We start from the raw sequence: 13,896 nt of genomic DNA on the forward strand, positions 1-13,896 counted from the left end.
AGTTTCTGACTCTTTTGTGACCCCATGGACTGTAACCCACCAGACTCACCCATCCATAGGATTTCCCATGCAAAATTACTGGAGTGGGTTGCATTTCCTTCTTCAGGGGATCTTCCCAAGCCGGGGATCAAACCCACATCTCCTGCTTGGCAGGTGGATTCTTTACCACTGAGCCACCCAAGAAGCCCAGACTCTCTTATATATACACAAGATAGCAATTCTCCAGTTCCCAGAATTAAGCTATTTCTGCCATCTGGTATCTCCACTTTTAATGGCCTCAGTTACTGTGAAACTCATTTAGCTTTCTGTAATATTAGTTTTGAGAAAGTTCAAGCTAGCAAAACTTCCTGGAGTCTAAAGAAGACCCATTGTCCATTTATCAGGCTCACTCAGTTAGCCAGAGTAGGAGAGCAGGTTTTCCTGTCTGTGTAAAGAAGGTAATTAGCATTTCGATTGTAATAAATATATATAATTGCTTCTTTAGAGCTTTCTGCTTTAGAGAGAGAATACTTATGTAGAGCAAGCTCTTAGAAATAGTTTCTTTTGAATGCCTTGAGCACCCCTAGGGGTTCCTTAGCCAAGGAGAAGTATTGCTAAAGGACTTCTGACAAGCAGTAACTAAATGCCAGAGGAAGCCACACCTCCAAAACTTTGCTGATTTCTCTTCAGAGAGCCATGAGCCATGAAGTTCCACTCCAGTAGATTTCCTCAGGTGAAAACAATGTAAAATCTCCACCATAAAATCTCCCCACTGCTGACAGAGCTCTGTGCAACAGACCAAAGTGATTCAATTGTGCTGTTAAAAAGCTACTTTGTTCTTACTACATGTCAAGTGCTGTAACGCAAAAATAAATTAAGGACTCTGCCACTGAGAATCTAGTGCTTAAAGCATAGAGTCTAGGTCAGAACAGTGAGCAGAAAGCAGAGTGAGGGATTGGGCAAGGCTTCTCAATAGGAGTGTTTCAAGCCTGGAAGAGGGTCCTGTGTTTAGGTGGAAGGATTTGTCAGGTAATGGGAACCTCGTGAGTCAAGGCTGAGATGTGAAACAATATGTTGTTCTACTGGAATGGCAATGAATCCAGTCAGGGGAGAGGAGGTTGGATGGGTGTCAGAGGTATACTGACTGCAAAGGTCGATGCATAATTAGACTAATGAGTTTAGGCCACAGGAGGATGCTAAGCTGAAAAGTGACAATGAGTTAGTATCTTCTGACAGCAATCCTGGTTTTAGTAAGAGTTTGGAATAGGAGATTAATTAGGTCAAAGGAAACATATGAAAGGTGGTGACAGCTTGAACTAGGTCAGTGTCTGTGAGAAAAAACTTCTATTAAATAATAAATGACTGATCACTGATCAGTAGTACTCAAGATGACTTTCACCCTTCTGGCCTGGGTGATAAGGACTGTGGGAGGCAGAGATGTTTCAATGCAGAGGCGGGGCACAAAAAAGAAGGAAGAAACTGTTGAGTTTCTTCATCTTGAGACTTACTGCGATCTTGGAAAATAGAACATCCTTGTCTGTGATGTAATGTGGATTGTTAAGCTGCACACCTAAGAAAGAGTTCTTTGGAACAAACTTTGCCAAGTTCCTCCCGCTCTCCCACTCTTGGGGCAAAGCTCACCTGGCAGTGGGACCAGACTGCATGGCCAACATGCCATCTAAGGAAACATTCCAGAAAGTAGCATTTGTCCAGACAACCTTGATGGCTACAGACATCCTTGAAACTCACATTTTCCCAGGTGGAGAGGCATTAGAGCTGGGGTAATTTAACCAACCAAATTCCACTCCCACTCACCTCTTTAACCTCACTTTTTTAACTCTAACCAGCTGAAAGGACAGTATGAGCAACATGCCTGGTGTTTTAGGGGAAAAAGAAACATGTGGCTGGCTTTTCTTCAAGTATACTGGGCTCTATGTGGTTCCTTACTTTTAAATGACCTACATTTTTAATAGTGCTACTCCTATCCTTTTAAATTTTTGAAATGTTTATTATAAATAAAATCAGATGAAATAGTAAATTATAGATGAATCTTCATAAGCTCTTTTAAAAAAACTTTTTAACTGAAGTGAACATACTAACAAAAAAGAGCTATGATAAGCACATGAAGCAATGAATCATCACTAAGAAAACACACGCAGGAAACTGTCATCACATCCAGGAGGGTGTAGCCAGCAACCTAGAGGCCACACCACTTGGTGCTTCTTCCAGGCACTGCCCTCTAATATTAACTGTAAGTCTGACTTCTAATGACATTGACTGGCTGTCTTTTTGCATTTCATATATTAATAAGTAGAACTGTCCAAGATGATTTCAGGACAGGGCTCTTCCACTCACTATCTGTGAGAATGATCCATGTTGTTGTGTATAGTTCATCATCACTGTGTAATATTCTAGTGCATGAAGATACCATGTTAACCCGTTCTACTACTGATGGACACTTTACTTAGGTTTCCATTTTTGGTCAATTATGAATTTTGCTATCTTGGTATATGCATTTCTGTTTTGGATATATGTGTTAGAGTGAAACTGTTGGTTATTGGTTATTCACTTGTTCCTTTATCTTTTTTCATATGACACAGTGAGGTTTTTATTACCCAATGAATCAACACTTACAGTTCTCCCACAGAGGGAGAGGCCGGGCACAGTGTCTAATTTTGACAGTCCTGTTGCCTAATAACATTTAATATTTATTAAATGCTTCCTGTGATCCAGGCACTGGGCTGGATGCTAAGGAGACAAGCCTGACAGGATCCTTCCCCTCATGAAACTTAGCAGGAGACCTAAAGTCAGCCAACTGTAACGCCTGCGTATTTAATTCAATTTGTTGTCCTTATTTTATAAAAAATAAGTTGAAAATTAAAAATGCTGATGTTAGAGACAAGCATTAGGTCTCATGGAGCTAAAGCAATGGAGTGGGATTCCGTTTTATCCCAAATCTACCTGGCCTCTAGGCTTTGGAACTGAGTGATGCAAAAATATATCCAAATCCATTCAGTTCTGAGTTCAACAGTGAGAGAGATAAACAATGACTGAAGATTGTGCCTAACACATAATTAAGTGCTTTCCACTATTTCAGCTTTTGGAAGTAAGACCCTCTTGTAAACACAACTTTGATGGATGAACAGGAGAATGAGTTTCCCAGACATCAGTCCCTCTCACATCTTGAGGTTTTTACCATCTGTCAGATCATTTATTCACTTCCTGCATTTCCCTCTCAAGCCTTCAGGACTCAGCTGAGGCATCATTTTCTTTGAAGAATTTTCCCTGACCCCATGATGAGCCAGCTGCCTTTCCTCTGTGCTCCTCCTAACAGCATCTATTCTCATCCCTTCACAGCCATTTGCGCGCTGTTTTGCAACTTCCTCCTTAGTTGTCTCAACATGCTATTAACCAGGATATTAGTTTGGCTGCTCTAACAGAGACAAAAATTTAACTGGCTTAAGCAAGATAAAGGTCACACATAAATGTTCAGGCTAAATGAGCCTTGAGTGGTGATAAAACTGCCCAACAAGTGCTTAGGAACCTTAGTTTCTTTTCTTTAATTTTATTTTATTAGTTGGAGGCTAATTACTTCACAACATTTCAGTGGGTTTTGTCATACATTGACATGAATCAGCCATAGAGTTACACGTATTCCCCATCCCGATCCCCCCTCCCACCTCCCTCTCCACCCGATTCCTCTGGGTCCTCCCAGTGCACCAGGCCCAAGCACTTGTCTCATGCATCCCACCTGGGCTTCTGATCTGTTTCATCATAGATAATATACATGCTGTTCTTTTGAAACATCCCACCCTCACCTTCTCCCACAGAGTTCAAAAGTCTGTTCTGTACTTCTGTGTCTCTTTTTCTGTTTTGCATATAGGGTTATCGTTACCATCTTTCTAAATTCCATATATATGTGTTAGTATGCTGTAATGTTCTTTATCTTTCTGGCTTACTTCACTCTGTATAATGGGCTCCAGTTTCATCCATCTCATTAGAACCGATTCAAAAAAATATGGAACGCTTCACGAATTTGCCTATCATCCTTGCGCAGGGGCCATGCTAATCTTCTCTGTATCGTTCCAATTTTAGTATATGTGCTGCTGAAGCGAGCAGGGAACCTTAGTTTCTTATGTCTTATGGTTCTGTCACCTCCTAGAATGTCCCCATTTATATGGTCAAAGCCAGTTCATCTTCATCATTCCAGCCTAGGGAAGGGAGAACTAGAATTAAATGGGCAAGCAGTGTTTTCTTTTTTAAACCAGGTGTGGTTTCTGAGGATATTTTCCAGAGTCTGCTTATGTGCTAAGAGTTCAATGCAGATTGCCCCCAATTAATGATAGGTTTGCAGTTCAAGCTGCTTCTTTTTAAGGATGTGACCAGACCTGAGGTCATCACCAGTGTTCATATTACACTACACAGAACACAGTCACTCTCCTGGCAGCAAGAACCCTTCCTACTAAAAGGAAGGAGGGAAGAATGGATATTATGGGACAATTGGCTAGTTACATTATACATACCAAATTAGGCAGTATGTTTCGAGTTTACCATTATGTTATCAGTGCTCAGCATAAAGCATTTAATGAGATTGCGGAATCTTTCACAATGCTAGAACAGAGGATACAACTCCAGATGTTTCCTAACACAGCCCTAGAACTTTTTCTCAAGAGAAAGAAAAGCCGGACAGCTGTGGACCAGAATTCAGACTGTTCCATATACATGAATGTATATACAGCAGGTAACTGTGAAGAAGCTCTTCTTCTTTTTAATAAAATGAAGATGCTATTCGATCCCTATTGTATGGGGAGTAAGAGTTGGGAGAATTAAAACAATACAACACTGTCCAGCACACAGATGGTGCTTAGAACACGTTATCTTTCCTTCCTTACGGACAGTGTTGGCAACATTCTCTGTGACATTAGTTGGTTAACTTCCTGCCCAATAACTCCCTGCTCTCCAACCTACATCACAGCTGATTTGCAAAGCTGATGGACAAATGCAGCCTAACCTGTGATGCAGTCAACACTTGGCATTTAGGATAAGCTAGGAGATCCAACCAGTCCATCCTAAAGGAGATCAGTCCTGGGTGTTCACTGGAAGGACTGATGCTGAAGCTGAAACTCCAGTATTTTGGCCACCTGATTCGAAGAGTTGATTTATTTGAAAAGACCCTGATGCTGGGAGGGGTTGGGGGCAGGAGGAGAAGGGGACGACAGAGGATGAGATGGCTGGATGGCATCACCAACTCAATGGACATGAGTTTGAATAAACTTTGGCAGTTGGTGATGGACAGGGAGACCTGGTGTACTGTGACTCATGGGGTCGCCAAGAGTCGGACACGACCGAGCGACTGAACTGAAACAACCAGAAAGTTCGGTACTTTAGACCTACTTGTCTAGAAATTGTCAAGAAAATTCAATTGTCAAGACAATCTTCACCATCTCTTATATATATGACATACCAGACTGCGTTTCTCTTGATTTGGCTGATATCAAGCCCAATCAAATCTATTACTCAAATTACATAACTCTTTTAAGACCTTCTGGGCTACACTTTTTAACTTTCATTCTTAATCATCTATGCTGAAGATATGATCCTGATTTGCTTTTTCCTTTGGTGTTCTTCCTCTGGGGTCTTACAGCACCCTCCTTTCCACACCCCCCCCCCTTGGGTATTGTGATACTCTGGTTAGAGGTCAATATTTGGTTGTGAACTCTTCAAAAAAAAAAAGGACTGTGCCTTACTTACCTGACTTGCTTTGATCTATTACTATTTTCTTCATTTTATCAGTCACATTTTTTAAAGTAGCATAAACACTTGTAGAGTCAGGTGAAATAGAAAATTTGGAAGGGAAAAAAGTAGGCAACCAAAGCCATCTACACAATCTCAGAAAACACCGTGAGCAGCACTGTAAATCAGGAATGAGATAAAACATGACACAAACCCTTCTGAAATTATCAGCTAGAGACCTGTCAAAAGTGCACAGAGGCAAATGTGAACAGGCTCCCAACTGACTGAATCTGGGACAGTTTGAACATCATATGATTAAGAGTAAAAGACAACACACTAAAACCTGAGTTTTGATGAGAGTAACTTTACAGTGTAAGAAGCTCAGCAGGACCCTCTTAAGTGATCAAAGTGGACATCCCTAGTAATCGAGCAGACTGAGACTGCACCTACCTGACAGGATGCAGTGAGAAGACCATCACTTCATGGTGCTTATTCCTGCCAAAGATGTACAAGCTGCATTTAATTATGGGGAAACAAACTCACATTGAAGGCATTTTACAAAGTAACTGGCCAATAACCTTCAAAAGTGTCAAAAGTTAAGACAGGAGTTGTTCTAGACTTCAAGGAAAACAGCAGGATTTCTCTGGTGGTTCAGTGGTTAAGAATCTGCCTGCAAATGTGGGGGACACAGGTTTGATCCCTGGTTTGGGGAAGATCCCACATGCTGCGGGGCAGCTAGAGCCTGTGCTCTGCAACAAGAGAAGTGGCTGCCATGAGAAGCCCATGTACAACAACAAAGAGCAGCCCCAACTCGCCACAATTGGAGAAAGCCTGCGTGCGGCAATGAAGACCCAGTGCAGCCCCCTGCCCAAAAAAGAAAAGCAATGAGTTGCAATAGCTAATTCCAAACTAGATTCCTTTGTTATAAAGGACTTTAATGGGACAGCTGGAGAAACCTGCGTGGAGCCTGAGGATTTGGCAGGGAAGTATCACAGCTGACATGGTTGATCTGATGTGGATGGCTGGTTATGTAGGGGACTATCCTGCTGTGCAGGAAATATAAAGTATTTATGGGTGATCAGGCATCAGGCTGGGAAGCACCCTCAGATGGTTTTGCAGGGAAAGTTCTTTTTACTGTAATTGCAATTTATCTGTAGTACAGTCGAGGTTGTTTCAAAATAAACATTTTATTTTAAAAAGGTTATCTGTTATTTTGACAATTAATTTTTTTTTTCCCCCTTAAACAGGAGGTAGGGTGTTTCCATATGAGGTTGTCCAGATGGGAAGAATCTTCGGCTTTGACTTGGCCTCATTAATTTGAGGATAAAACGCTTATGTGAGAGCACATGTATCAAGTTGAAAGCGGGCAGCTCAGAGCATGCGGGCATCTCTGGCATCGGCACTGGACTCCTGGAAGGCTTGCTGCTGGAGAACTCACCGGCTGAGGGACCACTGCAGAGCCTCATACATTGCTCGATCCTGAGAGGAGAGGACAGAATATGGAGCTAGACACTGAAATAAGCTGAACTGTGCTCCCCAAAACTCAGATGTTGAAGTCCTCACCTCCAGTACCTCAGAGTGTGACTGGATTTGGAAATGAGGGTCTAAGTGATTTAAGTTAAAATGAAGTCATTAGGGTGGGCTTTAGTACATCCAATATCATCTGGTATCCTCATAAGAGGAGTAAGACACAGACATGCATAGAGGGAAGACTACGTAAAGACTAATGCACAGAAGACTATGTAAAGATTAATTTAAAAAAATTCTATATATTTATTTCAGTAATTTTTTTCAAGTAACTCTTCTTTTTTTTATTTGCACTATGCAACTTGCAGGATCTTAAGTTTCCTGTCCAGGGATTGAACCTGGGCCCATGGCAGTGAAAACACCATTTTGTACCCCTTGGACCAACTCCTGGCAAGTAGTTCAAACAGTGTCAACAGTGAATATAAAACAGGTATTAGTGAAATGCTGAATTAACTCTGAAGTAGGATAAGAGGGCCTTGGTATTTCAACTCACTGCTAAATATTAAAGGTGTAGTAAAGACATTCAATCTTAAAGGAGATCAACCCTGAATATCACTGGAAGGACTGATGCTGGAATTCCAGACAACTCGCTGGAAAAGTCCCTGATGCTGGGTAAGATTGAGGGCACAAGGAGAAAACGGTGTTAGAGGATGAGATGGTTAGACAGCATCACCAATGAGATGAACATGAACTTGGGCAAACTTTGGAAGATGGTGAGGGACAGGGAGGCCTGGCGTGCTACAGTCTATGGGGTCACGGTCACAAAGAGTCAAACAACGACAAAGACATTTTAAGCATGCTGTGTTTACAGTCAGATTAAAGTGATTCCCTTTTTAATAATAATGTTTTATTTTATAAAATATTTATTGTAGAAATATTAGAAAATACAAATCAGCAGAAAAAATTAAAAAGTAATCCTTAATTTCCAGAAAAAACTATCACTACTACTTTGGTCCTCAAGATCTTGTAAATTATTATTTTTTTAGTATTTAAGTTTTTAAATTAGGTAATACATTTACATGGTTCAAAATTCAAATACAATGAAATGTCAATTTTCAAACTTCTGTCCTCCAGTCACCCAGTTTCTCACAAGCAATCATTAGTTTCATCAGGGCCAGTTATGATGCCAAACAGGAAAGTTGTCTTTTTACCTTAATTGTTGTACCTTAATTTTTTAAAAGATCTCACAAAGTAATAATAATCAGCTTGGTCATCTCTTTTATTTATTATTTATTCAAAATTCATACCATGCGTATCTCCAAAAGAGAAGTGATAGCTTATGATTCACTAGGGCAGTTTTTAGAAATTAAATATTTGAAAGTTTTAAAGTTTATGGCCATCAAAAATATTAAAGAGAATATACTGGAATCAAGTAGTATCACTGGGACACATATGTAGCCTTCCCATGGATGTTGTTCAGAGAATTAAAAAAATTACACAGTGTGTGGAATTACTGGTTCAGATATGTTAGTAATAAAATCAGTCACATTGCCTCTGTCACACTGTGCTGATACCTTCTAAGCAAAAGTTACTTGCAGACTATTTTCTAACATTGAAGGAATCTGAGTGATCAGGTTAATACGTATTCTATATACACATCTATGGTAGTGTTTACAACTCTTTAATTGCTCAAAATGGTTCCTAACCCACGTCTTATGCAATTTTATATCTTGTGAGTCTAGCACAAAGCCTGGCATGTGTATGGTAGGTACATGATATATATATATATGTTTCTGGATGGATGAAAGGATGGGATCTTAGGTAACTCAATACACAGCTAGAGGCAAGAGCAACTCTACTTGCGAAGTTTTTCTCTCTCAATGTGACAGACTTGATCAAGCAAATGGAAGAACCATATAATCCCGAGTGTGAAGAAGAGAATCAAAGTGTGCCAGCCAGTGGGTGTGAAAAACACTAAACCAATGAGTTAATAAAACAGGAGTGTTTCTATGGTGTGGTTTTAATAGGGGAGGAAGGAAAAAAATACCTAATTTATGTTTGAGTGAGGTTTCCTTCCTGACAGTTGAACAATGCCATAGGAAAAGACTACATTTGAGATAATACATAGCTGGGAAAGCAATTTCAAGGTCTCAGCATTAACTGATGTTAACCCAGGCTCAGGTCTCTGGTGAGCAGTTATTACCAAAAAAACCAAATCAACAAAATAAGTTATGCTTTATAAGTCTGTGAAGTGACACATATTGGATAATGGCTTCATTCAGGGAAGAAAGTAAACAGCTGACTAAGAAGTAACTGGCAAAAAGAGTCCAAACGTCTAAGCTGGGGTATCTGTCATAAAGAACTGCTAATCTATTCGGCCTTCTTAGGACCACACTAGGACGTGGCCTCTCATGAGAAACTAGGACTGGGGCCGGGATCTTCAGATGGGAGCCTGAAAGATTGGCAGGAAAGAAGTAAGAATGAATGAGGAATACAGGCAGAGACTCAGAAGGAATGTTTGCAAACTGTGCTCACATCTCACCCTCAGCTGGTTTATGAGGATTTACTGGGTCAGGTGACAAGTTTCTGCATCTGGCCTCTAAACCAGACCCCACTAGCATGTTAGCCAATTGCTGGACATCGAATCCACTTCACATGCTGTTGTTTTCCCCTCAAACTAAAAGCCGTGTGGCACCAGGGAGCCGACTGCTTCAAGGAAAGAGAAGGCACCAGTTAGCAGGGCAGGTTTACCCAGCATGAGAACAGGCTGACATTTCTGAACTATACAGACCAGCTCTGTGGGCCTTGGGACAGAATGTGCACACCGTTCTCCTTTCATTTTTCTTTTTTGACATCTCCCAATCATTTATTTAATGTTAACTCACTTCAAAGCAACTGCTATCTCCATAAGTATGTCTGAAAGGTTAAAATGTAAAATGTAATCAGGTGTTCCTTTTGTGTTTAGCAAGCCTAGCAGATTCTCTTTCAGTATGAAAAAACTTAAGTCCGCCACTAAGTCAATAACTTGATGCCAGTGTCTTATCTATAGCTTTTTATTCTAGGGCCTGAAGTCATGATCTTTAGAAAACTATGCTACCCCTTACATTCCACCTGGCTAGAGTATCTAACTTTAGAGCTAGTCATAGTGGATTAGTTTTGCCATGGGCTCTAACCTGAGCTGGACCAATCACAGGTTCCCTGAAACTCTCCTGTTGGAGCTATCAGGAAATTCTCTTGCTATGGGGGTTAACAAACAAGTAGCCTGTATGTCTGGGCCTGCAGGCAGCCTTTTCCCACAAGAAACAAAGCAATGAAGTTTCTGGATCCAGCATGCCTAAAGCCAGCAATACTCTCAGTTTCCTTATATGTGGAATGGATTCCTCACATACAGACTTGGGTTTTTGTCATTTACAACTAAAGGAACCCTAATATTAAAAGTAGAAAGGGGTAGCTTACAAATGAGCCGCTCAATCCTACATTCAGAAATGTATCAACAAACGCCATACCTGTCTTTTGATTTTTCAAATGGATCTTGTTTGACTATCCAACTCCTCTAATTTCAACTGAATTCTCCTAAATCAGAAAGAAAAAGGTTTCCCAAGAATAGAGTAGTCATATGATCCAGCAATCCCACTGGCACCCTTCTGGAAGAATGAGATAATGCCCATTGGCAGCAACATGCACAGGCTGAAATGATCATACTAAGTGAACCAAGTCAGACAAAGAGAAAAATACCACATGAAATTACTTACATGTAGAGTCTAAAACATGACACAAACGAATCTATTTACAAAATAGACTCACAGACATAGAAAACAAACTTACAGCTTCCAAAGGGGAAAGGGGCTGGGGAAGAGATAAATTAGTAGGAGTTCATGATTAGCAGATACAAACTGCTATTTATAAAAGAGAGGAAATTCCCCAGAGGTCCAATAGATAGGGCTCCATGCTTTCACTGCCAGGGGCCTGGGGTTCAATCCCTGGTTGGGGAGCTAAGATCCTGCAAGCATCACAGCTCAGCCAAAATAAATAAATAAACTAGATAAAGAAAATCCTACTGTATAGCACAGGGAACTATATTTAATATCTTAAATAATACTGAAAATAATACGAAAAGTATATATACACACATATATAATATACATAAATATATATCTGAGTCAGCTTTGCCGTACGCCAGAAACTTAACACAACATTGTAAACCAACTGCACTTCCACTAAAACAATTTAAGGAAGAAGATGTTCTCTGGTACAGCTGTGGACTGTGAAGGAGGACCAGAAAGCAGAGACTTAACGCTTCCCCCCAACCCAAACATAACATCCACTGGTTTCAAATTTACCAGCAGAGTTTTAGAAAAAGGTAACAAAATTAGATTTCACTCCTTAATTATCACAGATGCAAGGATGAAAATGTGGCCCAATTTAAGGATAGGTCAAGCAAGCAATTTTCAAACTCTGCGTGACATTTTTATAGTCAACTCTAATACAATTACTTAATTGTAACTGCAAAATATGTAACACTTAAATGTAAAAACATTAAACATGGAAGCTTTTCAAAATTAGAGCAGGCAAATACAAACAGGATGGTTTCATTTTTTTAGTCTAGAAAACTGAAGTAAATATTTAGAGGTAAAGAAGGTAAAAGAATGACAAATGAAGAGCTATCCCAGGTCAATATATAAAGACCAAATGAACCTCTATATACTAGTAGCAATTAGAGAACAATATTTTAAAAAACATTATAAAAAATAAAAAATTATAAATTACTTAGGAATAAATTTGATGAAAAATGTACATCTTGAAAAATTTGCATCCTGAAAAAGCAAAACATTACTGGGAGAGATCAAATGGCTCTAATAAGTGAATTTTTAAAAAATGAATAAATTTATATAAAATAAATAAAATTATCTAAATAAATGAACAGATAAACTAAGTTCACTGATTGAAAAACTCAGTATTTTTAATACCTCTGCTCTCCCAACTGATCTACAGATTCAATGCAAATCCATTCAAAATCCCAGAAAGTTTCTTTTGCAGAAATTGATAAAACTGATTGCAAATTTTATATGGGAAAGCAAAGAGACTAAAATAGATAAAACAATTTTGGGGGAAAAAAAGAAGAAATCTGAATGACTTACACTAGCTGACTTCAAGATTAACATATCTATTCTGTAGTAATCAAGGGGACTTCCCCAAAAGTCCGGTGATTAAGGATCTAAATTTCCACTGCAGGGAGCACAGGTTTGATCCCTGGTTGGGGAGCTAAGATCCCACATGCTGTGGCCAGAAAATAAATAAAAATTAAAAATTGATGTAAAATAATCAAGAGAGTAGCAAAAAATATACAGTGGCATAAAATGGATATAAAGATCAGTGAAACAGAAAAAAGTGTGAAGAAATACATTCATGCATAGATGATCAATTGGTTTTCAAAAAGAGGGCATGATAATTCAATGAAAGGAAAGTATTTTCAACCAACAGGACCACAGTAACTAGACAGCTGCATGGGAAAAAATATCATGACTTCTCGATCTCATTTTAAATTAAAAAAATTAGTTTGTAATGGATCATAGTTCTAAATGTAAAAGATAAAACTATAAAACTACTAGAGAAAAGCAAAGGAGAAAACTTTCATAAACTTAGGATAATCAAGATTTCTTATGACAGAAAAACACAAACTATTTTTAAAAAATTGGATTTCATACAAATAAAAAACTTCTGTTCTTCAAAAGATGCTTTTAGAAAAATAAATTAAAAAATTAGGAGAAAATATCCTCAATATGCACATCTGTATTCCTCAGCCATAAAAAGGAACAAAATAATGTCATTTGCAGCAACATGGATGAACCTAGAGATTATTATAGTAGGTAAAGTAGGTTAGAAAAAGAAAGACAAATATGATACTGCTTATATGTGGAATCTAGAAAAAAAATGGTACAAATGAACTTCTGTTTATAAAACAGAAATAGAGTCGCAGATATCGAAAGCAAACTTATGTTTACAAGGGGGAAAGAGGGAGGGATGGATAAATGTGGAGACTGGGACTGACATGACACATACTATACTATATACAAAGTAGATAACTAATGAGGACCTACTGTACATCACAGAGAGCTCTCTCAATGTTCTGTAATACCTATATGAGAAAAAAGAATCTAAAAAAAAAAAGTGGAGATATATATACATAACTGATTTGTTGTATATATCTTGAAACACATTTTAAATTAACTAGACTTCAAAATAAATCCTACAGATATTTCAGAAAAAAATGTGTATCTCATAAAAGGCTTCAAGCCAAGATAAACTAAGAATTTGCACAATTTAATAAGAAATTAACTCAAAGTTGTTTTTTTTTTTACAACTCAAAGTTTTAAGAGCAAAAGGTGAGGATACAAAATAAGATATCCAAATGATCAATAAGCACATGACAAAATGCTCAACATTTCAGTCATTAAGAAAACAAATTTAGACCACAACAGGATACTATTTCACATACAGTAGAATGGCTAAAATTAAAAGACTGAAAATACTCAAGTGTTGGTTAGAGTGTGGGCCAACTGGAATGCTCACAAAATGCAAAACAGTCACTTGGAAAAGAAGGTTGGCAGTTTCCTATGAAGTTAAACATACACTCGCCACAAGATCCAGCAATTCCTCTCCTAGTTATTTACTCAAGAGAAATAAAAACACATGTTCTCGTTCTCTCTCTCTCTGACA

At 38.7% G+C, this 13,896-nt stretch overlaps 1 protein-coding gene and 1 non-coding gene across 3 annotated transcripts in view; both read right to left on the minus strand.

Moving 5' to 3' along the window:
• Positions 1-3,991: 3,991 nt before the first annotated feature.
• Positions 3,992-4,098, minus strand: LOC136170049 (U6 spliceosomal RNA). The gene has a single exon (XR_010663507.1). It is a non-coding gene; the product is annotated as a U6 spliceosomal RNA (small nuclear RNA).
• A 2,782-nt stretch (positions 4,099-6,880) lies between these two features.
• NVL (nuclear VCP like) overlaps positions 6,881-13,896 on the minus strand; it is a 92,197-nt gene continuing 85,181 nt past the window's right edge. For both annotated transcript variants that reach the window (XM_065938402.1, XM_065938403.1), the window contains exon 23: positions 6,881-7,191. In XM_065938402.1, the coding sequence (XP_065794474.1) occupies positions 7,147-7,191 (45 nt within the window). In that variant the 3' untranslated portion in view covers positions 6,881-7,146. The remainder of the gene's footprint in view (positions 7,192-13,896) is intronic.

The sequence above is a fragment of the Muntiacus reevesi genome, chromosome 5 (genome assembly GCF_963930625.1).
Source record: "Muntiacus reevesi chromosome 5, mMunRee1.1, whole genome shotgun sequence".
Classification (NCBI taxonomy): Eukaryota; Metazoa; Chordata; class Mammalia; order Artiodactyla; family Cervidae; genus Muntiacus; species Muntiacus reevesi.